The sequence below is a fragment of the Apostichopus japonicus genome, chromosome 9, assembly GCF_037975245.1.
Source record: "Apostichopus japonicus isolate 1M-3 chromosome 9, ASM3797524v1, whole genome shotgun sequence".
NCBI lineage: Eukaryota > Metazoa > Echinodermata > Holothuroidea > Aspidochirotida > Stichopodidae > Apostichopus > Apostichopus japonicus.
In genome coordinates this window covers 15,571,539-15,597,698 of record NC_092569.1, presented here as the reverse complement: position 1 = coordinate 15,597,698, position 26,160 = coordinate 15,571,539, and the positions used below count along the sequence as shown (strand labels likewise).

Genomic DNA, 26,160 nt, shown 5'->3' with positions numbered 1-26,160 from the left:
CCGTTTGCTTTGCACGCCGTAAAAAGCACACACACCTAGTTTGAATAACATTATTCTTTTCACGTCGGTAAAGGTCACTTTCTTCTTCACATCACCTCCCCACTTCTTGAAATCTTTACTATATGCTCTATGCGTTCCATGCGTGATAATAAAATTCCACTACATGACTACAACGTTGGGCTGTTTTGACTTTCGATGTGTCCTTCTTGCACAGCTGCAGGTACGTTGGGTTTGGTGGCAATTGGTCTCTGCAGTATAGAATACACCTACGTATTACCATCCAGGTCTTTGTCAATTCCGAGAGCTTACTCTAGTGCCCTGGTTAATGTATCTAAAGATTGTCTTTGATGTAACAGACTTGCGTGCGAACTGTTGAGGTGAAACCTGAAGTCGACCTTCACCCAAGAAACATATACTGTAGTTTCCGATCCATTCATTGGGTTAATCATCAGGCTATTGTGTTAAATGACCTTTGTTGACCACCGACTTCCAGGAATTGCTTGTCAACAGCAAGCGCTTAGCGGTGTCACAGTGTTAGGTAGCTGTATCATTTTTTCAACAATCTGTGTCTGATGCAACCGCAGATAAGCCTAAGTATAAGCCTATGTGAGTATTGCTTGGCATATAAATCAGCCTTGGTTAACTTTGATATCATAATGTCTACCAGTGCAGTTAGGCTAAAGACAAAAGCTAGTTTTGTAATATAGGCTACGTTCGTACTATTATTCCAAGCCTCCGTACTATAACTTACTAGTATAACGTTGTTTAGGCCTATTCCTAGGGCCTAACGTTAGTTCTAAATCTGAATGGGTTAAGTCGGCAAAAAATCCTACTAGCCTAGAGCCTAGTAGTAGTAGAGGACATAAACGCCAACCGAGCGCTACAAAGTATGTGTAAGAGTATAAGTTATTTAGATAACCAAACAAGAGTTGGTCAGCTTGTCTTTGAAACAGTCTAGACAAGGTGCATGAAAGGACAGTTAAATACCTGAACTTCAAGGTTCTATAGCCTAGGTCGTCAGTTTTATTAGTTTTCTAGGCTTTTTTGAAAAGTTTATGACTTTACGGTAGTTGGGGTGAGAGCTGAAGCGTTGTTAGTGAAAACAAGATCAAGGATATTATTGTCTCTGGTGGGTGACTAGTTGTACGATTTGTGTGAGGTTGAATGAGTCGGCTACTTCAAGAAGGATTTTTGCTGCTTCGGAGAAAACATGTGTGCCTGAAATAATGTTTTGGCTCCAGTCAATGTTGGGTTGGTTGAAATCACCAGCAAGTACAACTTTGTTTTTGTCCCAATCTTTGCCCATGTTTTGGAGGGATTTTTCAACTCTTGAAGGCTAGAAAGATCATTTTGTCTGGGACTGTAAAAGGTTCCTATATACATGTATGCTCTTTGTCTTTGGGAATTGTAATTTGGTCCAGATTTATCTCACAGTTAAAATCAAATTTTGTGAGCTCAGTGAAATCAGGTCTCTTTTTATTCCCTGTACATAACACACCCCCCTAACCATTTGGACTTCTATATTTTAGTTGGCCTAAGCAGAAGGCTACTCTATGAAGGTACTACCAGTGTACTAATAATGACCAAGGTGCTATCAGAACCAAACTAGTTGGGACATGGCTTAAAAACTAATAGTCTAAGTTTGTTATTGATGAGAGGAATAGGACTTATGAAGAATTAACACATAGCCTAGAAGTAAATGTGGTTGGTCTCGGTTATATGTGCCAAATTGTATAAAGGGAGAAGTTTCAAAAACGCCACAACTGTAAACTTTGGGCTAGGGACTTACAAATTCAAAGTTAAGTATAATAAAAAAAAATTCACAGTTTGATAATATTAACAGTTGAGCCTAACTCAGTCTGTCACCAGTGTAAGGCTTAATCTAACTGATTTCAAATTGAAGTAGGCCTAAACTCATATCAATATGTTGCCAAGCCTTGGGAGCAATTAAAGAACCCCACGGGGTGCAAAATCACTCCCACTCAATGCAATGACTATGCAAGTTTTCCCCAGGAGTGCCTACACTGGCTTCAATGGATACTTCGTCAAATACACTTGTTTATCTACAAACCTAGTGAAGGTTACAGTGTATGGGTGCAACCACAGTGCACTACTGTTTGTACTGTAGCTTACGTAGATCTAGTTATAATTACGGTGCATGGTAACCTTGTCTTTGGGAAGTTACAAGTCTGTAGCAGGCCATGGTGCAACATGCTCCAGGTGGAAATGATGAGTGCAAACTGACCATTCTCAAGCGTTGAAAAACATACTAAATGATATTTTTTCACACAGTAGATCTATGCTTGACATACTGTAGGTCATTTTGTTTGGCCTACAGTAACAGACGAAAGTAGGCATCAATATGATACAAAGGATTAAAGTGTTGGTCTTTTGATATATGATTCTTCGTCTGTGGTATATATTGTATGGATTATGGATATTATAAATGTGTTATTCATGTTTTATGTGTATTTTCAGTATTAATCTCAGGATGCTGCAAGCTATATCAAGAAGGGCCGTCCTTCCAGCCAGACTTGGCTTGAAGGCGATGTCCTCCCGAGCTGACAACAATGAGTACTTCTACCAGACGGACTTCTCGCACGCCAGCGTGGTGCTCGGAGAGACCACGGCCAGCATGGCAGTCGACCAGAAACACCAGTCTATGAATGCCAATTATGCACCGCACAATTACGTCAACAATCGAATGGAGAGGACGAGCTTGAAAGATGCCTCTGGGGGGAAAGTAGAACTTCACAGGAACTTTGAGACGGGCGTAGCTGAAATCACGCTGAGTAATCCAGAGAAAGCCAACGCTTTATCAGGTAACTTGTCGGATCGGACAATTAAATACAAATAGCTCCAAGACTACACAAGCATATATCTTTGTATGTATACTCAGTTCTTTAGGCCAATGTTAAAGACAACAAGAACACAGCTGCATGTACTGTATTTTAATGGTGTCTAAGGTGTACTGCTTAAATTATAAAATCAGGCATTTGACACAGTTTCAAGGAACACCTTCTATGAAGTGTGTCTAATAATGACAGCTGGATTAAGAACATCTCCAAATGACGAAACATTTTGCAAAACATGGAAACATACTCTGTACCATTGTCAAATTTCTTTTTGAAATTTCGGGACCATCAAAATATCAAAAAGGTTTTTTTTTTTCCCCCATTTATCTTTTACTGGGTCAAAGCTAAAACCTCCGTTTCTGGGAGGGACAGAATTTTGAAACACATTTTCAATTGTGTTTGAGTAAATGTTGCCTTAATTTGTTGATTCTATAAAATGTTGCATGTACAACAAAACGATAGCATCCAAACATAGTCAAGATGTAGCGTGATGCTAGTACCTCTACCATATTTGCGAAAGTTAAGTCACAGCTTGATGAAAGTTATCTGAGCCAGCAATGAGATTGGCTACCCTAAAAGGCTGTTCGGATATTGATTATTATATTGTACAGTACTTTGAGAAAGAGGAAAATCATGTTGACAAACAAGAAGGGTACAGTATTATAATATGTTGCATTTCAGTCTTTTAACAGAGCTACAGAACAGCTATAACATGAAATTCAATATCCTCAAAATTTTGCGAAAAAAAAATGTTAATGTAAAAAAGTTGATATTTGGTGACAGAGTACAATATCACACATGTTTTAACTTGAAAAGAACTGCATGGCCTCATATATACCCATTGTTGGGAGAAATGTGACATTCATGAACCAAATTTTGGTGCCTAACATTCCTCTGCAAAAATTCTTCCTTAGCAATAGAAATACGTCCATACATTAATTCATGTGATGTGGAATCGATGTGACCCTCATGGTACCTGGTACATACAATATTAACCTCAACATTTTCCAAAACACTAGGCTGAAAATGTCATAAAGTAATACATCTTAATAATAATGCACGTACAGAACAGTATAAACTGTACGGCTTAAGGCAACTTGGGTCAGTGGTTTTACAAATGTAAGGTGTAACAGTAAAGAGTACCTATCCGAGCTACCAAAGATCTCCATATTATAAAGTGAGATAGACAATTTAGTAATTTGGTATATATATCTCTGATCACCGCTTCTTGTAACAGCGTGCATCTCTCCTACAATATCTTGCAGTTGATGCCCTTATATTTGTCTCAGGTTGGTTATTGTATTTGATAGGATAGCATAGATTCAGAACTATCATTCCAACCTTGATTCACTTTTGTCTCGCAGGTAGTATGATGGTGGAGCTATCTGATGTCGTCCAGGACTTAGAGTGCTGGGAGGAGGGTAAAGCAGTCATCCTGTTCGGCGACCCGGAGGGGTCCAACTTCTGCGCCGGAGCAGACTTGCACACCATCAGGCAACTCGGGACAAAGCAAGGCGGAATGATGTGTCTGTTCATGCAAAACGTGTTGTCACGGTTACAAAGGTTACCGTTGATCAGCGTTGCGGCGGTGAGCGGCCGGGCCACGGGAGGAGGGGCAGAACTCACCACAGCATGCGACTTTCGAGTCATGTCTCCGGACGCCAGCATCCAGTTTGTACAAGCTAAGATGGGCATGAGCCCAGGTTTTGGCGGTGGCAGCAGACTGGTCCGCATAGTCGGCCCACGTACCGCCTTGAAGTTGCTCACGAGTACACAGATGATTTCGTCAGAGGAGGCGCTCAATTTTGGGCTCTCGGATTCGACTGTTTCGGAAACCAAAGATATATGTCAGGCAGCCTCAGATTGGCTCGGTCAGTACACAGCGGCTCCGGTCGACGTAGTCCGTGCAATGAAAACTGTGGTTAAGCACGCCACCGAGCTGACGCTCGACCAAGCTCTACTGAGAGAAAAGCACGTCTTCACAAGTCTTTGGGGTGGTCCAGAACAGAGAAAGGCCTTTGCCAAGGTTTCACAGAAATGATCTGTGTATTAGGTCTTCATGATGTCAAAGATGAGCTCCCTTGGATGATTTATCTCAATAATTTCTTGAAGTGATATGAAAAGAGACATGAAGTTTTTATGCTCACTAATAAATGTGATATCTTTATTTTTTTTTTTTTTCACTCAACGCTCTTCGTGGCAGAAAATATCTTTGAACAGTTTTTATGAAAAGTGCTGCTAATGGAATTGCGTGAGTGTGTGTGTGTGTGTGTTTGTAGCAAAACATTTCATTTCAACAGATTTAGAACATGTTAATGTGGTTTAAAACATCCCAAAATTCATCATGCAAATTAACAAGTTGTTTATGTTTCTTGTGGCCCAGTTCTTAGCCTCACTAAGAAAGGATCGAAGCCTCCGTGCTATCCTGTTGATGACTCACACATACTTAGCTGCCAATATCTGAAATATTGAAGAGCATTGCATACAGTGATAATATATATTCTATGCTTACCAACTATAATATTTCAATTTCTGTAACCATATATCATATTATTTAAAGCAAGCTTTGTACCATAAGAGGTGCCTTTAAATCTTCTCCCAAATGGAGGTAACGAACTCAGGAAGGCGGAAGCCTCATTTCCATAACACGTGGTGTACACCCGTATCTCTCAAGTTACGTAGAATTTCCATTAATCACACGAAAATGGGCCAAAAACATAGACGTTCGAATAAGTACAAATATTTCAGAGATCTCTCTTAATCTACGGAAATTTTACGCAAACCGTGAAATTTGGTACAGTAGAGATCGGAAAAGCTGATTTTTTTTCCAAAATTCTGATATTTCTTTGGGTACGACCCTTTTGTGCTTCATAGTCGTAAACCAAGCCAGTCACGTTGGTATAATTTCTGAACCAGCTGACGCAGGTTGGATCATGCGATTTCGTGCTCCACGTTTGGGCATGACATGGTACAGGTGGAATTGAACCGAGTACAGTTCTCCTATTTGGGAGCTCTTTGTGTACACTATATATAAACAGTAATTATTAAAAGTAACAGTAATTATTATTAAGGTGGACTTTCAACTTGTGGGGTGCCTTTCCTATAATAGCAATAATTAAATTCAATTTAATTTATTGCATTTTTTTTTTAATGTAATATTTTTCTCTGAATAGCCTTGGAAGATTTTCATCTACTTTACTTGAAAACCGAAGCAAAATATGAAATGATATTGATAGAATGACATAAGCTAAAGAGGATGTGACGTAAACAGTGGCTTTTAGAACAAAGACGTTTGGATGTTGCTCACAGGACTTGATCAAACTTACGTATCTGTAATAATTTTATGATTGTACCGTAGATTGTATCAATTTACTGCACTTGATATTTTAACCCTTTTTTCTTTTTTTGGCAAACCGATATGTAGTTTTCTTAAGACTCTGTGGTAACAGATCACGTTGAATGCAGCTGGTGTTGTGATTGACTGCTGTATTTTTGGTACAGGGCAAATATTTAACGGTCGTACGAGACAAACAAATTTCTCAGAGAACGATCAAAATCATTTCTAGAGGTTGGATGTTGGATGGTTAATTCTTTACGTCAACTTAAGGTCCTGTGCTCCGGTTCGTTCCTGGTATCGAGACACCAAAGGCGCCAACAGGTAGCAAAAGATGCTATGTCAGTCAGTGGGACCAAATTCATCGTCGCTTGTTCCAATGTCCCAGAGAGCAGGTAGCAATTCATGGCCCACTCTGCCCCCTCTATAAATCTTAGTTGAACTGAAAGAGTATTCAGGTACTTGTGAAAATAACATGGCTATATCGTATTGATGCAAACTTTAAACCAAACTCAAAGATCAGCTATGAATGGTGGGCTGATTGGGGTTCCTTGGTATCTTTATATTTATGAAGGGTTCATCATAGATCTGCAGTAATCACCACCATGGTCTATCCTGTTGTTGGTAGTGTATGAATTGAGTAGTGTATGGATACCGTAATTGTGTCTGAACCTGATGAATGTGTTGCTGGTAAAGAGGTGTTATCATGTAACTTGTCACTGTGAAAGTTACCACTAGTCTGGATCAAAATACTTTATACAGTTTGTTAAGTTCATATGTGAAAGATTATTAGTGGGAGTGGATGCCCTAGGTCTCTCAAATATATGTCAGATGCTTTCCCCCCCCCCCCACCCCAAAAATATTGTGAGAAATATGTTTTCTTATAATTTGGGTAATGCCTGCCTGCCCCTCTCATCCCCCCCCCCTCCATCAATAAAAACAGAAATCTAACTATCCCCTGAAGCCCTCATTATGTTCTTTGATGTTGAAATGTTTTAAGCTCATGCACAGCTAGGTTGTATGATATGTTTAAGTTAAGCTTGATTGATAACTTTTTCATTATATGTTAATTTTAAGATTGTTAAAAATAGTTGATTTTTCCATGAACTGCTGCAATCGTTTTAAAGAATCTCTCTCGTATTCTCATTATATCATCTCCTTTTGAGCTGGGGATGTTATTATTTTAGTCATCGTCACTTACAAAGAGAAGTATTATGACAAATACAAACAAACAGTTGTATGTTTTCACTCTATTTGAATGCTGCACGATAAAACCAAATACAGATTTTATTTACAAACGAACGATTCTTTGAAACATTGTATTCTGTACTTCGCTTGACTTTTCTGGTTTCAGTTCTGCAAGACCTATAGGCCCATATATAGTTTAGAGTCGAACTCAATTAGCAAGTATCAGGCACGTAGCCAAGGGGGGGGGGTGGCAAAGGGGGCACCGCCCCAACCCCAACCCCCCCTTGAGCATATTTGTTTTGTACGTTTTTATGATATCGCTAGTAATTTCAACATAGCAAATGCAACTTGCAAGGCCTGGGAAGTGCCATTTCTAGCAGTCTGGGAGGCATTTTGGCCTAAGTTCTTGTACACTTCGCGGCAACCCATGGAGGGTGCTACGCTTAGATAGTTTCCAATGCCGAATCTATAGCTCTGATCATTTGACCACAGGTTCGCTCCTCCCTTGGAGAAATTCCTCACTTGGCGCCTGGCAAGTATACATGTCGTCACCCTATGATGAAGGTAGAAGACCTAGACCCCCAATTGACAGCGAAAGACTTGCACCTTTCAACCCCGATCATGGAAGACCGACTTCGGTTTGCCATATTTCTTTGGTTGCAAAATGGGGACACAGTGACTGTCCCGCCCCTTTTGAGAAAAGTTTGGATTATTAAAAGATGTCTACATAGCTTTTTCCACCAAGGTTATTAACCTTGCAGCCATCAATCATACTTGTGTGTTGAAAATGTTGATATCAATGTTTCCCAACGGTTCACCTAGAATGATACATGCAATGCGTACACTTTTCAGTTTGCGTATCATAAAACCAGTGATACTTTTAAACATCACAGACCTTTTCAAACTACTGAGAGTGTTCTTTGCAGGAGGGACGATATATCTTGGTTGCAAAAACGGGAGGTATGGTACCCCCTAGACCTGCTTCACTGGACGGTGACCACCAACATGAAACATTTTCTGTGTGCACCATCACTCCCTCTGCCTATGTAGTCATACAAGCAAGTGGACACCATGCAATGATCATTATAATGTTGCATTTGATCAGGTAGGATACCTACATATTAAGAACTAGCGACAACTTAACTTGAAAGGAACATTCTTTCTGGTAACAATGTGACAATGATTACATAGAGAAATCCATATTGCTAGCTGAAAACCTCTTCATATCTTGTGTCTGATTTTAGGAAATTGATTACGGTGCATTGTCTGTGATTTCATTATGGTGCATGTTCTTCAAACATGTTACTTTCCCACAAAGTTTGTTATTGTCCTTGGAATTGTGTTGAAATTGGAACATTAGCTGAAAGTTGTCAAAGTACACTGAATTCAAGGGCTTCATCAAATATGAAAATTATGTTCCAGAGTGTAGGTTTCTGTGGAAACTCACTCTACTATTTGCCAGATACAAAATTTCATCAAATGTAAATTAAATAAAATGTATATAAAATATCAAATTTTTTTTTTTTTTTTTTTTTTTTACCGTCAACGTTGATAATCGGAGGTTTCTCCTAAAATTACCAAATATTCTTACAAAATAAAAAGAATGACAACAGGATGTTTTATCAGCTTACAGGGCGATATTTTATTATCCTCTCTTTAATATCAAAATAATCTAGAGTAGTATTAAGCACAGCAATATATAACACTACATACAATGGACCATCTCTGCTTGAAAAAGAGGACTTCATTCAAGTGCTTATAATAAGGCATCAACGATTCAGCTTATCTGAAATGAATTTAGATCACTTTCATCGACATGATTTTGACATGTGTCTTGGACAGCTGTAGGGGCAGGAGGTTTTAAACTGTAGGTGCACAAAACATGGAAGTACTGTGGAAGAATTTATGCTGATCTAAAGGTGGCAAATCACCAAGGGGCACGTATTAATTTTGACTTTTTTTTAAGAGCAAGGCCCATTCTTTTAAAGTTTTAATTTACAATTTTCTTTGTTTCATGTTTCAACAAAGAAACACTTTTAAAATAACCAAAGGGTACAGTTTACTCACAAAAATGAAAAATCAGTACTTTTTTTTACCCAAAAGTGGCATTTGGTAGATTTTTTTCTTTTATGTAAACTGGGAGGGATTGTGCCCAATGGCTCTGTGGGCCCTTATGTCGAACAATTTTTCATGCTTTTATATCCGTTGGAGGCCAACACTTAAATAACCAGCAAAATGAATTTTGTAGTGTGGATTTAAAATTGCACAATGATAATGATATCACAGCTGTGAACAATGCATTGATTTGGAAAATTGGAAATATAATATAGAGCTTTTGAAAATATGCACAATACTACAATTTAATCTATCTTCATAGCTAATTGCTCTGTTGCTGAGATGGCAAATATTGAAACTTATTTGTTTTATAGTGCAATAAACAATTATAACCTATTGTCGTGTAATTGTTTTCCCTCTATGACGTGTATAAGTTTCCGTACTTTAACTTTCATATTTTATTATTAACATGCGTTGTAGTTACTTGTATAGCTCGCCTTTCAGCAAGACATACCACCGCGCTGCGGTGCAACCTTGCAGTTCATTTCATATATTCAAACATAACGTTCAGTGGAGATGTTAAGAAACCCTACACAGTTGTTGAATCTAGTTTAATAAAGAAAGACAACATATTGCAGCAACGTGTCAAAGACATCCTTTCTGAATTCAATTATTTACATCCATTTCACAACATCTTCAACAACTCGTGTGCAGCAGACTGTGGAAGTTCGATGAAACCATGGCTGACGTCAACAAGTTGAAGTTATCAAGACGGAACAGCAAGGGTCAGTTGACCAGGACACTAGCAACAATCGACAACCTCGTAAAAGATGATGCTAGTGATTTAGGAATACTACAGAAGTACATCACCAAAGCAGAACAGCAATTTCTGAATATTGAAGTGAAACACTCCGAGTTAATGGATGTCGTCGAAGACCAGACGGAGTTTGAAACTGAGGAAAAATGGATGGCAGAGTGTGAAAAAGAATTTGTCCAGGGAATTTTATGTGCCAGACGAGTCGTCGACCGCCAGTCACCAACCCCCTTGGCCAACCAGCCGAGTCTCACCTCTTCGCCTACAACTTCTCAGCGAGACCCAACATCGACAGTTCCTTCGCAGCCTGTGAGCACAGGGACACCACAGACGATGCCTATCTCTACCCCACAAACGCCACCTCTTGCATCTCGCCCTTCAACCTCATCTGCCCCAAGGATGGAGAGGATGAAATTTCCGAAGTTCAGCGGGGACATCAGAGACTACAAGCGGTTTAAGGAACTGTTTAACCATTGTGCTGTTGATTTGACAGAGATTGAATGTTTCTTCCAACTGACTGAGTCTATGACCAACCCCAAAGAATATAACAAGATAAAAGGGTGCATCAATGTAGAAAGAGCCTGGCAGGTACTAGATGAGTGCTACGGTGATGAAGATAAAGTGGTAGACAGGTTATTAAAGGACCTTGAAAACCTGAAGCCATATGAGAACAAGGGAAACATCAACCTCCCTGCCATGAGTCGCTTCGTCCAGACTCTTCAGATATTTGAGACTCAAGCAGAAACCGTGGGTCTATCTGGAGAACTTAATAGCAAGATCATGTTGAGCCAAATCAAGCAGAAACTACCAGAGGATCATCGTATTGCCTATTACAAGAGCGTGAGAGACGACCATACTGATGATTCACTCACAGGTCTTGTCAAGTGGTTATATAGCCAACTATTATTATTGGAGAAGGCAAAGCCTATCAGTGTCGATAACGCATCGTATGTTCCGACAACACAGCGTCGAATGTCCAGGTCCTCGAATGCTGCTACAGTGAATGCTGGTGAATGGAGCCAACGGAGCAAGATTAATAAATTTGGTGTGCCTAAATGTGCGTTGCACATCAATGCAAACACACACTTCCTAAAGACTTGTAACAAGTTCAGGGACCTACCCATGAAAGAGAAGTACGAAATTATGAGAAAGAACAACATCTGCTACCGTTGTGGACATAATAACTGCATAGCTGGCAAATCCCCGTTTGATCTGAACTCGTGTCAGTTTGTGGCCCCATGCCGAATCGCAGCGTGTGGCAGTGATTCTCACTTTGGAGCTATTTGCCCTGTTGCTTATGGAAAGAAGGATAGTGGTTATTCGAGTCAGTTAAGCAGCAATGCTGAACCCTTTAGACCAATCAGTAGTTCTGCGAATGCGTCTACCATCACCAAAGAAAAGAGAGTTAAACTGCAAGGAACCCTACCTACTGTGATGGGGTATCTTCGATGTGGCAACATACGTCGTCTGGTGCGCATCTTGTTGGACGGTGGTAGTCAAACGACACTCCTAAGAAAAGGGATTTTCCCGAGAGCAGACCAAGACGTGTACCAAGATCATGAATTGAGTGTTGTAGGCGGCGGAAAATTTACGAGGAAGCTGAGACTGTTAGACTGCCTCATCGCAGACGTTGGAGGAAATTGGTCACATCCGTTGTCTGTCACTGAAATAGACAAGCCTTGCGCTGACACCCCAATCGTTCTGCAAGAACAGCTTCAACAACATGATCACTTGAGAAATGTTGACATCCATGCAGCCCCTTCAGAAACCATTGATGTTCTTCTGGGCATTGATAATACACATTTGATGATCTGGCAAGACTACATCTACAGTGGGAAATCAGATGAACCCATCGCTGTTAGATGCCCATTTGGTTGGTTCATTCAAGGAGGTCGTTCTGCTGGTTCAGCTACACTATCGAACTATGTCAATGTATCGGCTATCGGGCCAATAGAGGAATTCATCGGCCTAGAAACTGTAGGCTTAGAGCCCAAAAAGTGCAAATGTTCTTCCGATCTCTTGAATAAGGATGCAACTGAGGCCATGCAGCAAAGTGTGTCCCAACTCTCTGACGGGTCCTACGAAATTCAACTGCCATGGAAGAAATCACCTGATGACCTGCCTGACAACTACGATTATGCTGTCAAAAGGTTAAGGAGTCTAGAGAATCAGTTCAAGAACAGGCAAGTGGAATGGGAGACATACTGCAAGCAGATGAGAGACCAGTTGAACAGAGGCGTTTCTCGCTATGTTACTGAGAGAGAACTTCAAAATGACAGAGACAGTGGAAAGAGAATGTGGTTCCTGCCTCATTTTGCAGTAAAGAAAGACTCAAAGACCACCCCCGTCAGAGTTGTGTACGACGCAAAGGCTAGGTACCAGGGTTGTTCACTGAATGATTACCTCTTGAAGGGTGAAAATATCAACTCAGATCTGTTTGATGTTGCGTTGCGATTCCGAGAAAACGAGGTAGGAATCATCGCAGACATTAGCAAGATGTTCCAAGCAATCAAACTAAAGGTGGACGATGCACGTTTTCATAGGTTTGTGTTTCGTGAGCACCCAAGTCACCCTATACAAGTGTATGAGTTAACAACTGTCACCTTTGGGGACAAACCGTCTCCAACTGCCGCCATTGTGACCATGAGACATGTAGTGGCCGAGCATGCTCCAGAGGATGAGCGAATGATGAGAGTTGTCACTGATCAGTTTTATATGGACGACTTGAACGAGTCCGTCGGTGACACAAAAGAAGCCCTAGAACTTAAGTCCAAACTCATTGAGACGCTTAAAGAGGGCAACTTTGCCATAAGGAAATGGCAATCTAATGTACAAGAAGTATGTGACAAAACGGAGGATCTCAGAATTGCCACCGCGTTAGGGACCAAGTGGGATCTGACAAAGGACACCTTGAAGGTCAAAGAAGTGAAACTTCATCCAAACATCGTTCCCACCAAACGTAGTGTGCTAGCACAGACTGCATCATATTACGATGTTTTCGGCATGTTGTCTGGGCTTCTCGTTCGACCCAAAATTCTGCTACAGAAATTATGGCAGCTCAACATCGATTGGGATACCCCTCTAAACCAAAAGGGGGAACTCTGTGCCATGCTGAATGAGATCAATAAAGACCTTGAGGAGGTGGACACCATCGAAATTCGAAGGTGTATGATACCGGAGGCATATATTGGAGTGAGACCATTGCCCGAAGTGTCTCTACACGGTGCGAGTGACGCGTCCGAGGATGCTATGGGTATCGGCATTTGGTTGAGATGGTCGCGCCCTGAGGATTCGGAGGCTCATCTGTCATTTGTTTGTGCACGAGCCAGACTGACACCGTTGAAGCAGACGAGTATACCTCGCAAGGAGCTTCAGGCAATCCTGCTGTTATCGAGGCTGATGCTCACTGTAAAGAACGCCTTGCGGTACAACATAGCCTATTGGAAGATCTGGACTGATAGCATGACTGCCATTAGTTGGTTAAGAGGGCAATCCAAAGCCTTCCGGTCTTATGTTGCATACCGTGTGGGGGAGATAACTACAGAGTTTGACCCCATCAAAGATATTAGACATGTGTCATCAGACCAGAACGTCATTGATCTGGTCTCAAGAGGAGGAAAGGCTATTGAAATGAAGAAAGTAATTGAAGGGCCTGAGTATCTGAGACTGCCACCGGCATCATGGCCACAAACACCAACGAATGTACCGGTAGACCCAGCAGATGAAGAGCAGAAGAGATTTCATGTCCGGAATGCAAAAGTACTGTCACTCAGAGTCACTGCTGCATCCAAGCCTTCGCCCATTGTCAACCCAACCAATTTTTCCAGCTGGCCTAGGCTTAAGATGGTCACAGCTAGAGTATTCTCTGTCAGAGAACTGCCCAAGAAACAATGGATGAAGCAACTCACCAGGCAAATTTCAAAGTGGCCTTCGTCAAAGCTTATCAAAGAAGCGGAGTTGTATTGGATACGACAGGCACAAAGAGAGATTGATTTCCAGGATTCCAATGTCATGAAGTTAGACCCATTTTTTGACGAAGATGACCAAGTTTTTCGAGTTGGTGGACGGATTGACAGGGCACCACTGTCCTATGATGTTCGACATCCGTACCTTCTACCTAGAAAAGGCCACATCAGCTTGTTGATCGTGCGTGACAGACATGCGCATGCTCTTCATGGAGGACACTTGGGAACTGCCGCAGAGGTTAGGAAGAGGTACTGGATTGTCGGGGATGTGAACCTCTCAAGGCGTATAGTACACGAGTGCGTTACATGTAAGAAGGTCAGAGGCAAACCACTTCAACAAAAGATGGCTGACTTGCCAGAGTTTAGAGTCAGGCCTTGCTCGCCCCCGTTCCAGACTACGCTCGTTGACTATCTGGGACCGGTCAATGTGAAGCTGAGCCGAAACACCACAACAAAGGGCTATTGTGCTGTGTTTACATGTACAGTAACCAGAGCTGTGCACCTAACTTGCGTTCAAGATTTGTCAACGCAAGCGTTTCTCCAGGCTCTTGAACGATTTATTAGCATCAGAGGGTCACCCTCGTTGTTGATTAGTGATAATGCTACCTGCTTCAGGGGGGCTGACAACACCATAAATGAGTTAAATTTGAAGTTGGAACAGACTCAGGTGAGGGAATATTGTCAACGCTACAATACTCAGTGGAAGTTCGGTCCACCAGGAGGGCCACATCACCAGGGAGCTGTCGAAAGAATGGTTCAGGAGGTCAAGAAGGGAATGAGGCATCTCGTGAAGGCAGATCGTCTGACATTCGTCGAGTGGGAGACCGTCTTCTGCCAGATATCTGGTCTCATCAATAGTCGACCTTTGACGGCCAAATCGTCATCTCCATTGGACCATCCACCTTTGACTCCGAATCACTTCTTGATTGGAAGAGGTGACTTGCCTTGTCCTGAGGTACCCTGTGAGGAATATAAGACGAATCCACGGAAACGCAGAGAGATTTGTATTGCTATGGTAGATGCGTTTTGGCGAAGATGGATGGAGTGCACCCACAAGCTTTCACCGCGCCAGAAGTGGCAAAAGTCGGGCGAAAACCTTGAAGAGAAAGACATTGTGCTCGTTATTGGTGAGGACAAGAGGCGTGGTACCTGGAAAATGTCGGAAGTCGTAAAGCTCTACCCAGGGAAAGACGACCTCGTGAGAGTAGTTGACGTAAGATTTGCTGACGGCAAAATCGCTAAAAGACCAGTGACAAAGCTTATTCTCTTATTGAAAAACTCTGAGCGATCTGAGATGCAGTAAAATGTGTAGTGTATAGTTGCTACTTTTTTTTCTATATTGTTTAGTATTCATAACCTGCTTACTCTTTAATTTTGTTTTTACTAGTGACATTCCGTCACTTTTGGGGGGATGGGATGTCGTGTAATTGTTTTCCCTCTATGACGTGTATAAGTTTCCGTACTTTAACTTTCATATTTTATTATTAACATGCGTTGTAGTTACTTGTATAGCTCGCCTTTCAGCAAGACATACCACCGCGCTGCGGTGCAACCTTGCAGTTCATTTCATATATTCAAACATAACGTTCAGTGGAGATGTTAAGAAACCCTACACAGTTGTTGAATCTAGTTTAATAAAGAAAGACAACATATTGCAGCAACGTGTCAAAGACATCCTTTCTGAATTCAATTATTTACATCCATTTCACAACACCTATAATATCATACAGGGGGCCACATCAACAACAACAATTCCTACATCAGTGACTTCCACAAAGTTAAACTGATGTCAATTGTAAATGGAGAGGGGAAGGGGGGGGGGTTCACTTATGCATTGTTCATGCCTAATATCACAGCATATTGTTCAATCTAAATGATCCAAACCCTAAACATGACTCAACTTCTGTTTCATTTTATTTTTGTCTCAGTAACTGGACAAGGCTTGCATGCAGGCTAACATCGTCTTAGTTCTTTGTTCCACAAATTCCTATGTAATATATTAAATGCATGCTATTAATGTTTCCAATATATAGAACCCATGCAATTTATAAACTGGTCAGGAGAGAACACTGACTAATAATAATAATAATAATAAACTACTTAATAAAGAAACTACTTTAAATAATTACTAAAATACGTACTACTACATCTAGACCTACACCTACTTCACTATATATCACTTTTAATTAGCTCCCCAAGAAAAATTACACATAGAGATTGAGGTACAGCTGCAACATATCACCAGCTGCCTTTAATTAGAATTAACATCAAGAATAAGAACCTTTTCTACATTTCTTTCGACTCTCAACCCAGACATTTTCCCACGCTCCACCCAGACCTAATGCAGCTGGATGTGTTTCAATAATGGAAGAAAGTATTATTAAAAACAGACTGGATTTGCGATCGCCAACCGAGTCAACCAATCACTTTATCAGTAAGGATGATACAGTTGCTATCAATAAAAAGACTCTCTTCTTGCTCTCAAATGGTCAAAAACTTATAATTTTTTTTTTTTTTTTAAATGCTGGTTATTTTGCTTTACCAGACAAATAATAGATTTTTTCAAATTGTTTAATGTCAATATACTGTAAAGGTCTATACAGACCAGCTTAATTAGGTTAATTAAAAATGAATATGACATATGTTATAGAATCAATTAAAATTGCCAGAGACTTTTTAAAACCTCCATTTTGCATTGATATTTGATAGTCATATGCAGGTACCACATATATATATATGACAAAGATTCAGTTGTTCACTTCATGCTGCAAGAGTGTGCAATACATAGAAATAGCAAGTACATAATACAGTTTACGTACATGGTAACTTACAGCATTTGTTTCTCGAGTTTCACGCCTGTGCGCATTGGTAGCAGACCACCCAGCTGTGCTAGGAATTAGAATGAATGTCACAAGATCGTTTGCATCCAGTTGTCTGATGATCGCCACACAGGCGTGAAACTGGAGTAACAACATGCTGTAAGTTACCATATACTGTACATATTTACTATATACTGTATGTACTATGTATGTATATATATATATATATATATATATATGAAAATCGTAGTGAGTTGGAAAATCAAGAACAGTGAAAAAACTTTCAGCCTCCACCGGGATTCGAACCACGGGCCTCCCGCTCTGTACGCGGACACCCTAACCACTAGGCTATGGACGCTGATTGTATGTCCAGAGGTTCGAAACCGGTAAGGAAGATCGTAATTCCACTGTAGGCGTTTGTCACCTGTATCGAACAATACTAGTTCTGTTTTTGGTGACATATTTTGCCTTACTCTAGAGATCAAACATGATGCTAACCAACTGGAAAATCATTTGTGATTCCTAAAGCCGGATCTCGAAAGAGATACTTTGAACAGACTTTATGTTAATGCAATGGAGGTAAACGACAAAGGCAAATGAATATATATAAATGAAAATCGTAATGAGTTGGAAAATCAAGAACAGTGAAAAAACTTTCAGCCTCCACCGGGATTCGAACCACGGGCCTCCCGCTCTGTACGCGGACACCCTAACCACTAGGCTATGGATATATATATGGATATATGGATATATATATATATATATATATATATATATATATATATATATATATATATATATATATATATGAGCATTCAAAAGAAGACCACCATCTAACTGGAAATAGTAGTCTCTGATTAATTTTCGGCGGCCAAAAATACAATAAGGAATAACAAGATTAGGCATACAGTTTGAAAAGTAAAATTTGGGGGATAAAAAAACTTCCCATATTGGATATTGGTTAATTATCCTTTACTCTGCAACAATGCAAGTGATTGTAATCATATATAGACTTCTTAATTAGATCGCAGGCACCCCCAAACGATGAGGTAGGTTCTTCGTATAATAAATACAAATTGACAGCATCGGTGGCAGTGTCTGAGATTGGATTGAGAGGTCATGTCCCCATGCCCTTTGGTGGTCAATTCACACTCCCAACTAAAAGTACAGCTGTGAATGCTGGCAGACATTAGCAAGTTCCAATGCATACATGTATAAAGCAATGTCTGGAGGCATTAAAGGTATTGAAGACTTGCCCCAAACCGTGTGCTGCATTCTGAAAAATTGAATTGATTTAGACAGGAACCTAAAGACCTCAAACCACACAATGGTACAGTCCACATCACCACTGTTATTATTAGAATTATTAGCAAGAGTATGGTTAATTTATGGACGATTCTGGTGAGCAAATAAATGAAAATCAGTGACACCTAAAACTAATCTTCTTTTTTCTTGTTTTTTGTCTATAATGAAAGTTAAATGATTTGCACAATGATTCGGATAATAGGAACGATCTCATTCCCTTCGCCTGAGAAGTTACCATTTTTAACACCCCATCGATGGATGGTTGAAACCCTGTATTTTCCGGTGGAATGACTCCTAAGGTGTACTACTACTAACCAAGAAAGAAGACGAGGCAAAATAAATACGGTGAGATCGAAACGATGGATATGAAAGACCGGACCATGTAAGATGAAACTGATGTGTCTCTGATGAGTCTCTTATAGATCAACCCAGGAGCAGTTCTGCAAACGTTTGAGTTACCTGCTTTCTGCTTGCGTGCCTTAACAGAAACACTACATGTGAGGAAAGATACCAAAAGTCTGTAGAACACTGACAATGGAAGCTAAGCTCAAAATATTTAATTTGAATATTGTCTTGGACACTTCGTATAAAAGTATTCCAATTCCAAAGGATGTTTAAGCACAACTCCCCCATGAGCTCACATATCGACAGTATTAATATTCTACAGATTGTGGCCGAAAATAGAAAATCGGCAGGCATATTCTGAAGGATGTTAAAGTACAGAAAATCAGCAGGCATATTCTTTGCTGCAGGTTGATGACAAGTATAGGTTCTATAACAATTAAGCTGCGCCGATACAAGATATTACAACCAATATATGCACAGAAACCAGTCAGCAGGTAACATAGGAAAAATAAAAACCATAAGCATAAAACCCCCCATTTTGAATTGGACTTTAGGCACATGTTGCTACATATACTTTCATAAGACTCGTATAAAAATCCTCTACTCAGGACAAAAAAAATGTAAAAGAAGAATTGAGCTTAATGGTTCAACCAATGTCTTCATAACTTAGATCCTATAATGTTTTCTGTCTTTTTTCATATTTTGAACTAGATCCTTAAGTTAATATTCAAATATCGAACCGAAAACCCTGTGATAGTAACAAACATAACATTCATAGATATAAAGGAACTAAATTATCCAGTAATGTAATCAGACCTCTGACTGGATATGAAAGATAAATTGCATTTCAGATGTGCATTAAAGTTACAAGTTGGTTATATTACATTAAAACTGTTTTTCTACAATTCTAACCATCAGTTGTACCAATCCAAAAATTTAGCTGCGATGAAACCCAATCTGGCCCTTTCCGAAAAAAAATGGGACATGAAATCTGCAAGGACCAGCCAACCCTTCAAAGTTGTAAACCTGGAGATTATCCAAAGAAAAAGCTGGAAATCTTACAACAAGTTCTACAGTCAGATAAAAACTTATCGTTTGAAGAGCCCGAAAAGTGATTTTTTTTCAGTACTGTTTACCTTGGTGGCTTTGTTTTGACTTTTTATACCAAAAGAAAAAATATCCACAACTCCATACTAAAATGCTCTACTTTGTTCTTAACAGTGATGTATAAAACAACGACTCTCACAATAAAACCTGCAGCTCCAGTTGATGAATATTGAACGATTTATACTATCGTGCATTGCAACTATGACTAAGTTTCCGAAAAGCGATCTACCCGAAGGTTTATTACCAAACTCCAATATAAAAGTGTTCTAAGAGCAAAATGCATTATCACTGTTAAGACAACAAAACCACTTCCCTTTGTGCTTTCTTTTCTAATATTTCTGCTTCTGTATATATATATGAAGAAAAAATTTCCCGAAAAAAAAAATTTTACATCGCAATTTCATAGTTTTGAGAAGTAATACATACTTTTTTTTCTGTTTTTAGTCCTTTTTAATTTATTTATTTTTTGTTTGTTCATATTTTCATTTTTTAACAGGAAGGAATAGTTAAGAGGGCGATTAAATATTAAGTTATAGAGCAAATTCCAACAGAAAGACTGTACACACACACAAATTTTTCGTAAGCTTGTGAACAATATGACATCTCAAGATATTACGTTTAAATACAATGATTTTCTTTCTTCTTTTGTTTTTACATCTTCCTCCATAAATATAGGTCTCTGTTTGTTTAAACCTACACCATCACTTAATTATATCATTTGTAACAGTACAGTATTGATAAGCTTATATCAAGAGACAAAATCAATTCAGCAATTACTACTGATTAATTATTACTCACATCTATCGACACCATGTTGGAATTCTATTAAAATGAGTAACTTCTGCTCACATTCTGGCTTAAACTCTGATCGCACCATCTTGGAATTCTATTCACATCATGCGTGACCATTATTTACATTTTGTGACTTTTTGTGCCTATTTGTGACTAGTGTGTACTTTGTTCATTTGATGGGTTCCTCTCAGAAACTCATTGGACCTCTGTCCTTGAAACAATTACACACTCTCATATCTACCCTACCCTACCCTACTCTACCCTGCCCCTCTCATATCTACCACCTATTTTGTGTCTACCGACATCACAAATACGGACGTAACTGCAAAACCTTCCGGTTTTATCGACTTTAAGGCTGTCCGAGCACAAACGACTACAACAATTTTAAATTACACACAAACAAATAACAAAAATTCAACTGAAGTCCATGACTTAGAAAGCCACCAGTTTCTTCCGACTTTTGAAGACATATCCTTCTTTTTCGGCGGATGTTGCATACGAAACCACCAATGCCAAGAATTTGTTTGTTCAACACAGAGATAATCAAACGCCACTAAATAAGTTTTAAAATATCCTCGATTTAGAGCACAAGCTCGATTTTGAGCACACCAAAGCCGCATTAGGCATAACTCGATTTGGTAAAGTCACTCATATTCTGGACAGATGGACACCCTCAAACCCTTAACAAAATCTTAAATCTCAGTTTGATTTAAAGAGAAGGGGCTAGCTGGACAAACAGATTGGTGGATCATTTCGTTAGCTAGAAAAAAGTACACTTTGTGGCCTTTCAGGACTTCATTCACATATTCGAGCCCATTAATATCCCCCAAATTCTCCCTTAGATAATCTTAGCATCGGCAGAGAAAAGTTACAAAGAAAATCAACATTTTATGTGTTTCACATCATAAAATACAGAAAATGACCAGTAGAATTTACGATTTAGTCCAACCTCTCCCATCTAGTTTGCATATTTCAATTTGTAGAAAACAGGAAAGTTTATACCTTTAATAACAAATTTGTGTCGCGTTTTTTACAGTCTCTAAAAGCATGCTCTTCGGGAGCATGGAACACTCGGTGTCAGAACTTTAGCGGGATTAAAATATGACAAAGAGAAGATTTGGAAAGAAATACCATGAATCCATATTGTTTCATAACGGACGAATAAAATAAGAATAAGATTCAATGTTATCGCCGCGCACTTCTGAGGAGTGCTTAAAGTCAAAGGCACGACTTGTTGCCATGGAAACAGTCTGGATGGAAGAACTATGTCAAAGGTAGGTCGCCTACAAAGATCAATACACACCTTCTGCACATTAAACGGCAACCTCCTAATCGAGAGTGACGTAATTAGTCAAACAATAAATAACTGGGTGGAATGAAAATATATGCCTCCATAAGAGAACGGACTATCCCCTTGAAGGTTAACTCCTCTCGCCGTCACGACTGCAGCATCAAGAAGAGAGATGATTCTCTCTCATCGATGCCACAACAGCCAGCCTTATCGTCATTCTTTTCTTTAACTTAACCATACTTTGTAGTCGCACCGACCGCCGCAGTCACCCCTGCGGCAATCATGTTTTCAAAGATAAATCTGTTTAAAAGAGGTGGCATGCAAAATAAAGAGTTTACTGCAATCCTACTGTTGACTCGCCATTTGTTCTGGTGGCTAACCCCAACCTCTTACTGACCACCTCGATCATGGTGCGAACCAGTTCCTCCATGTCGTAATGATGGTCCCACTTCCAGTCCCGACGGGCGTTCGAGTCGTCCAGAGAGGCGGGCCAGGAATCCGCTGTGTTGGAAGCAAAAGGATAACATTTGTGCCGTGAGCAGAACGTGTATGGAAAGTGTCACACTCGCCAGGCTTTAATAGCAAAACCATGATCCTTGGGTACAATCAGTGATCAAAGCAATTTTACAGATTACTTTGAGATAGCATAATTTAAGAAACTACAGTTTAGGTTGACTACTTAACACCATATTTTTTGCGAAACAAGAAGAAATTTCTTGGCACAGAAAATTGACAAATCATCGCATAATATTTTTTGCTCAATGTGGTCAAAGGAACTGAATAACAATTTTGTACATATGGTTTAGAGGTGAATTAAAAAAATCTAAAAAAATGCTTTTATTATAATTAAATAACTGTATTTATCCTGATCACTAAGTACAAATACTACTAGCTAATGCTTTGATCAATGCTGCTTATATGCAAGTAGGACTTGGCTGAGTTTGAGCCAGTTGACAATTTATTCTACTTTGAAACAATGTATTTAACTGACTAATTGTGCAATGTTCTGTACTGAAGCAGCGAGTTATTACTTCTTCCACACAGACGGATGCTGGTTTTAACCATCCCCCGAATAAGTGGTAATAGTGACTTGATCCCTATAAACACAAAAGCAGATCTGGTCTCAAATTATGTTTCAAAAGGCTTTCCCAAAATTTTGTCGATTGTTCTGGAAAGTAACAAATTTTCAAATGTCTGCTATGAGATATGAGGTAAAGTAAAAGTAACGATAGAAAATGTTTTGGAGAATTTAATTAGGCCAATGAACTCCACAGAAAAAGTAATTCCCAATCAAATTGAGACGCAAATAATTGATGGATTTACTTAAGATGAATATGACTGAATTGTTTCTATATCTCACCACAGCATTCTATGCTATAGTTGAGCTAGGCCTAACAGTATTACCAAAGAATACAGGTACCACCTGCAAATATCTCAACTGAACTGTTATTCTTCAGAATAAATAACCATATATGATAAAACTCCGTAAGTGATAAAACGACCTCCACATCTCTACCCACCAACACCTATGAACAAAGGTACGATAAAAAGACTGATGTTTTGTGACCTTACCAATCTCTTGCCTGGAGTCGGGCTTATAGACCATGTCTAGCCTTGGAACGTATTTCCTCAGTTCCTCTGCTAGTTCTTCTGGACTGAACGCTATGGCATTAATGTTGTATGTCCTCTGTGTGAGAATACCCTCGGGGGCTTCCAGCATCTCGGCGATTCCTCGTAAGCAATCGTCGACATAGATCATGGGGAGCGTGGCGTCTGGCTTCAGATAGCAGGTGTACTGGCCACTCTGAAGGGCGCGGTCAAAGATTTCTACCGCATAATCTGATGAGAGGGTTGAAACACAAAATAACACTCTCGTAGCATACCGAGAGATATTGGGAAGGGGGTGCTGGGCTCTGATTCCACGCATTGCTCGATCTCTAGAGACAGATGTAAATTGTACAAATGTCATCGTTTGGAATTCACTCATGCCTATACTATCCAAACAGAGACAAATTTGTGGTTTTCTTCTAGGATTTATACCCATTCTTATTTAGATAAACAAATTAAATAAATAAATAAATTAAAAAAAAAACAGCTCTAGATAGAAAGCAAAGTGTGAAGCCAACCCATCCCCCACCCCCCGTAAGTTTTGCAATTTTTTGGGGGAGTAGGCTGAAATTTCAAGCATCTGGCTACTTCTGCAAGTGCAACATACAGTAAACTTTTGCATCTCAATAAATCAATCAATCACTTCCATATCATTCAATGTGGGGTCCTTCCTCATCTTCATAAAGATTGACAAGAATAGATCACCAACAAAGCAACAAATTCTAGACACAAGAAGCATGTTAAAGGGAATGTCAGAGGTTCCTATCAAATCAAGTATCACCATGGTTACAAACTAACCGGTTGTGCCCCCGCCTGGGGCTGCATCGCCGGATATCACGCCGGGCAGTCGCAAACATCTGAAGTCGACACCAAACTTATTGTTGTAATACTGTAGAAAAAGAGAAGACAAAGAACAATATCAATAGAGGAATCACCTACATAACAAGACACTTGCAATTCACTGTAAACTAACAAGACTATATATGTTTACGCAACTAACAAAACTACAGACGTTTATGCAACTGACGACACTATGGACGTTTATGGAAAGTAACGAAACTATGGACGTGTCTGCAATTAACAGAACTACGGACGATTTAAATGCAACTAACAAAACTACATGACGTCTATGCAACGAACAAACCTACGGACGTTTATAAAAGCTACACCTGATACTATATTTTAATCCTTTATTTTTGTTTATAACTGCCATTATAGTTCCTTCTTTTTCCAATCTTTTTGCCGACTATTATTCAGATAGGATTGGTTTTGGACTTTCAGATGGAGGCTTTCACTGCCATACACATAGTATTTCTAAATTTCTTTGATACAATTTAGTATCTGGCAATAAATGGCATTCAAACCTTTGTTATGCCAACATGGATATCCAACCTTGGATTATTTCTCTTAAATAGCTGAATGTGAAATCAAACAGATATGAAAACAAAATTGTACACAATGCTCAAAACCTCACAATTATAACAAGAAAAACCACTGATCTATTTAGCACTTATTTCCATCCATATCATCAAATACAAAATATTAGAAATGATTTGGGAGAAAGTTTGCTATTTGTCTCTTGGAAAACCTGGACTTTTCATTTGTGAATGTCTAAAACATAGTACGTACCATGTTGGTCGTCCAACAACTTCTATGATTATAATGTAATTTCAGGCTATGACTGATCCCTTTTACAAGAAATCTGTTTGCCATCTTCGAAAGGCTTCAGTAATTTCCACTGTTCCTTCACACTTTCACTGATCATAGCATAAATATCTAGAAAAACCAGCTAGCCAACGACCAGTTAACATAACAATTATAGTCAGAGCCAAAGCCTTAAATTTAATTTGTGAGATTTCTTTATAAAACACTACCAGTATCCCCACAACCACACAAACCTCTTCGCACATGCGACAATGAGCGAAAAACAAGGGTATCGCACAATTTGACATTGCCACGCCAACTATTTCTGACGTAACCAATTTACTTTGCTTGGATCTTATCAAAGAATTTTCCACATTACATATATCCCTTGCTCTCTGTTCTGACCCTCACATATCTCCTGAATGAAGGGTAACCATTGGTAGAGGAGCGATTACGGGTTCCTAATGTACTGCCCTCTAAACACTTTACACCAAACAGTAGTCAGTGTGGTGATGGTTTCAGGGTGAAATGATGTAATTTCTCACCTCTCCAAGCAGCTCCGTGTGGACTTTAGAAACACCGTAGATTGTCTTGGGTTTCATCACAGTCTCGTCGGGGGTGTTGTACTTGGGAGATTCGGGGCCGAACGCTCCAATTGTGCTGGGGCAGAATAACCTAAGGTTGTACATCTTTGCAAGTTCCATCATGTTATGAAGACCCTGTATATTGACTTTAATTGCCAGTGGCACATCCTGTCAAAATTGCAAACACAAGGCGTAATAAAGTAGTTAGCACTTATTCCACGTTTAATAAGCAGCGATGAAAGCATCAGATTTTAAGTATTTGTAACGAAAGTAAGACAACAGAAAATCAATCATGTTGATACTGGAAGGAAATTTCTACGCTCAGCCCGTTAAAAATTAAGACATTAATAAAACATTTACCAAAATGTTAGTTGTTCATATAAAAACAATATGGAAACTAAATTGACTCCTATTGTTGTAAGATGAAACCTGAGCTAGGGCAATTTATTTTAAG

At 39.5% G+C, this 26,160-nt stretch overlaps 3 protein-coding genes across 5 annotated transcripts in view; 2 read left to right on the top strand and 1 right to left on the bottom strand.

The window, feature by feature from the left end:
• Positions 1-95: 95 nt before the first annotated feature.
• LOC139973974 (ethylmalonyl-CoA decarboxylase-like) lies at positions 96-7,504 on the top strand. 3 transcript variants are annotated; one of them, XM_071980884.1, is made up of 3 exons: positions 96-220; positions 2,479-2,822; positions 4,220-7,504. In XM_071980884.1, exons 2-3 carry the CDS (start codon positions 2,492-2,494, stop codon positions 4,894-4,896), a joined length of 1,008 nt encoding a protein of 335 aa, XP_071836985.1. In that variant the 5' UTR covers positions 96-220; positions 2,479-2,491; the 3' UTR covers positions 4,897-7,504. The 3 variants fall into 3 exon arrangements, with proteins under 3 accessions (XP_071836985.1, XP_071836983.1, XP_071836984.1); XM_071980882.1 differs by lacking the exon at positions 96-220 and adding an exon at positions 227-606; XM_071980883.1 differs by lacking the exon at positions 96-220 and adding an exon at positions 680-887.
• A 1,488-nt stretch (positions 7,505-8,992) lies between these two features.
• The window catches only part of LOC139973973 (L-threonine 3-dehydrogenase, mitochondrial-like), a 38,290-nt gene continuing 21,122 nt past the window's right edge, over positions 8,993-26,160 (bottom strand). The window contains exons 5-9 of the mRNA XM_071980881.1: positions 25,668-25,874; positions 24,277-24,367; positions 23,443-23,709; positions 15,926-22,371; positions 8,993-9,825 (exon numbers count right to left, since the gene is read on the bottom strand). Coding sequence (XP_071836982.1) covers positions 22,205-22,371; positions 23,443-23,709; positions 24,277-24,367; positions 25,668-25,874 — 732 coding nt within the window. The 3' untranslated portion in view covers positions 8,993-9,825; positions 15,926-22,204. The remainder of the gene's footprint in view (positions 9,826-15,925; positions 22,372-23,442; positions 23,710-24,276; positions 24,368-25,667; positions 25,875-26,160) is intronic.
• Positions 10,172-15,514, top strand: LOC139973896 (uncharacterized). The gene has a single exon (XM_071980782.1). The coding sequence runs from the start codon at positions 10,172-10,174 to the stop codon at positions 15,512-15,514; it is 5,343 nt and encodes a 1,780-aa protein (XP_071836883.1).

Excerpts from the sequence above, each read along its gene's own strand:
- LOC139973896 (XM_071980782.1), top strand. The coding sequence starts at position 10,172 with ATGGCTGACGTCAACAAGTTGAAGTTATCAAGACGGAACAGCAAGGGT.
- LOC139973974 (XM_071980884.1), top strand. The coding sequence starts at position 2,492 with ATGCTGCAAGCTATATCAAGAAGGGCCGTCCTTCCAGCCAGACTTGGC. Across the intron at positions 2,823-4,219 it reads GAAAGCCAACGCTTTATCAG|GTAGTATGATGGTGGAGCTA; the intron begins GTAACTTGTCGG and ends TTTGTCTCGCAG.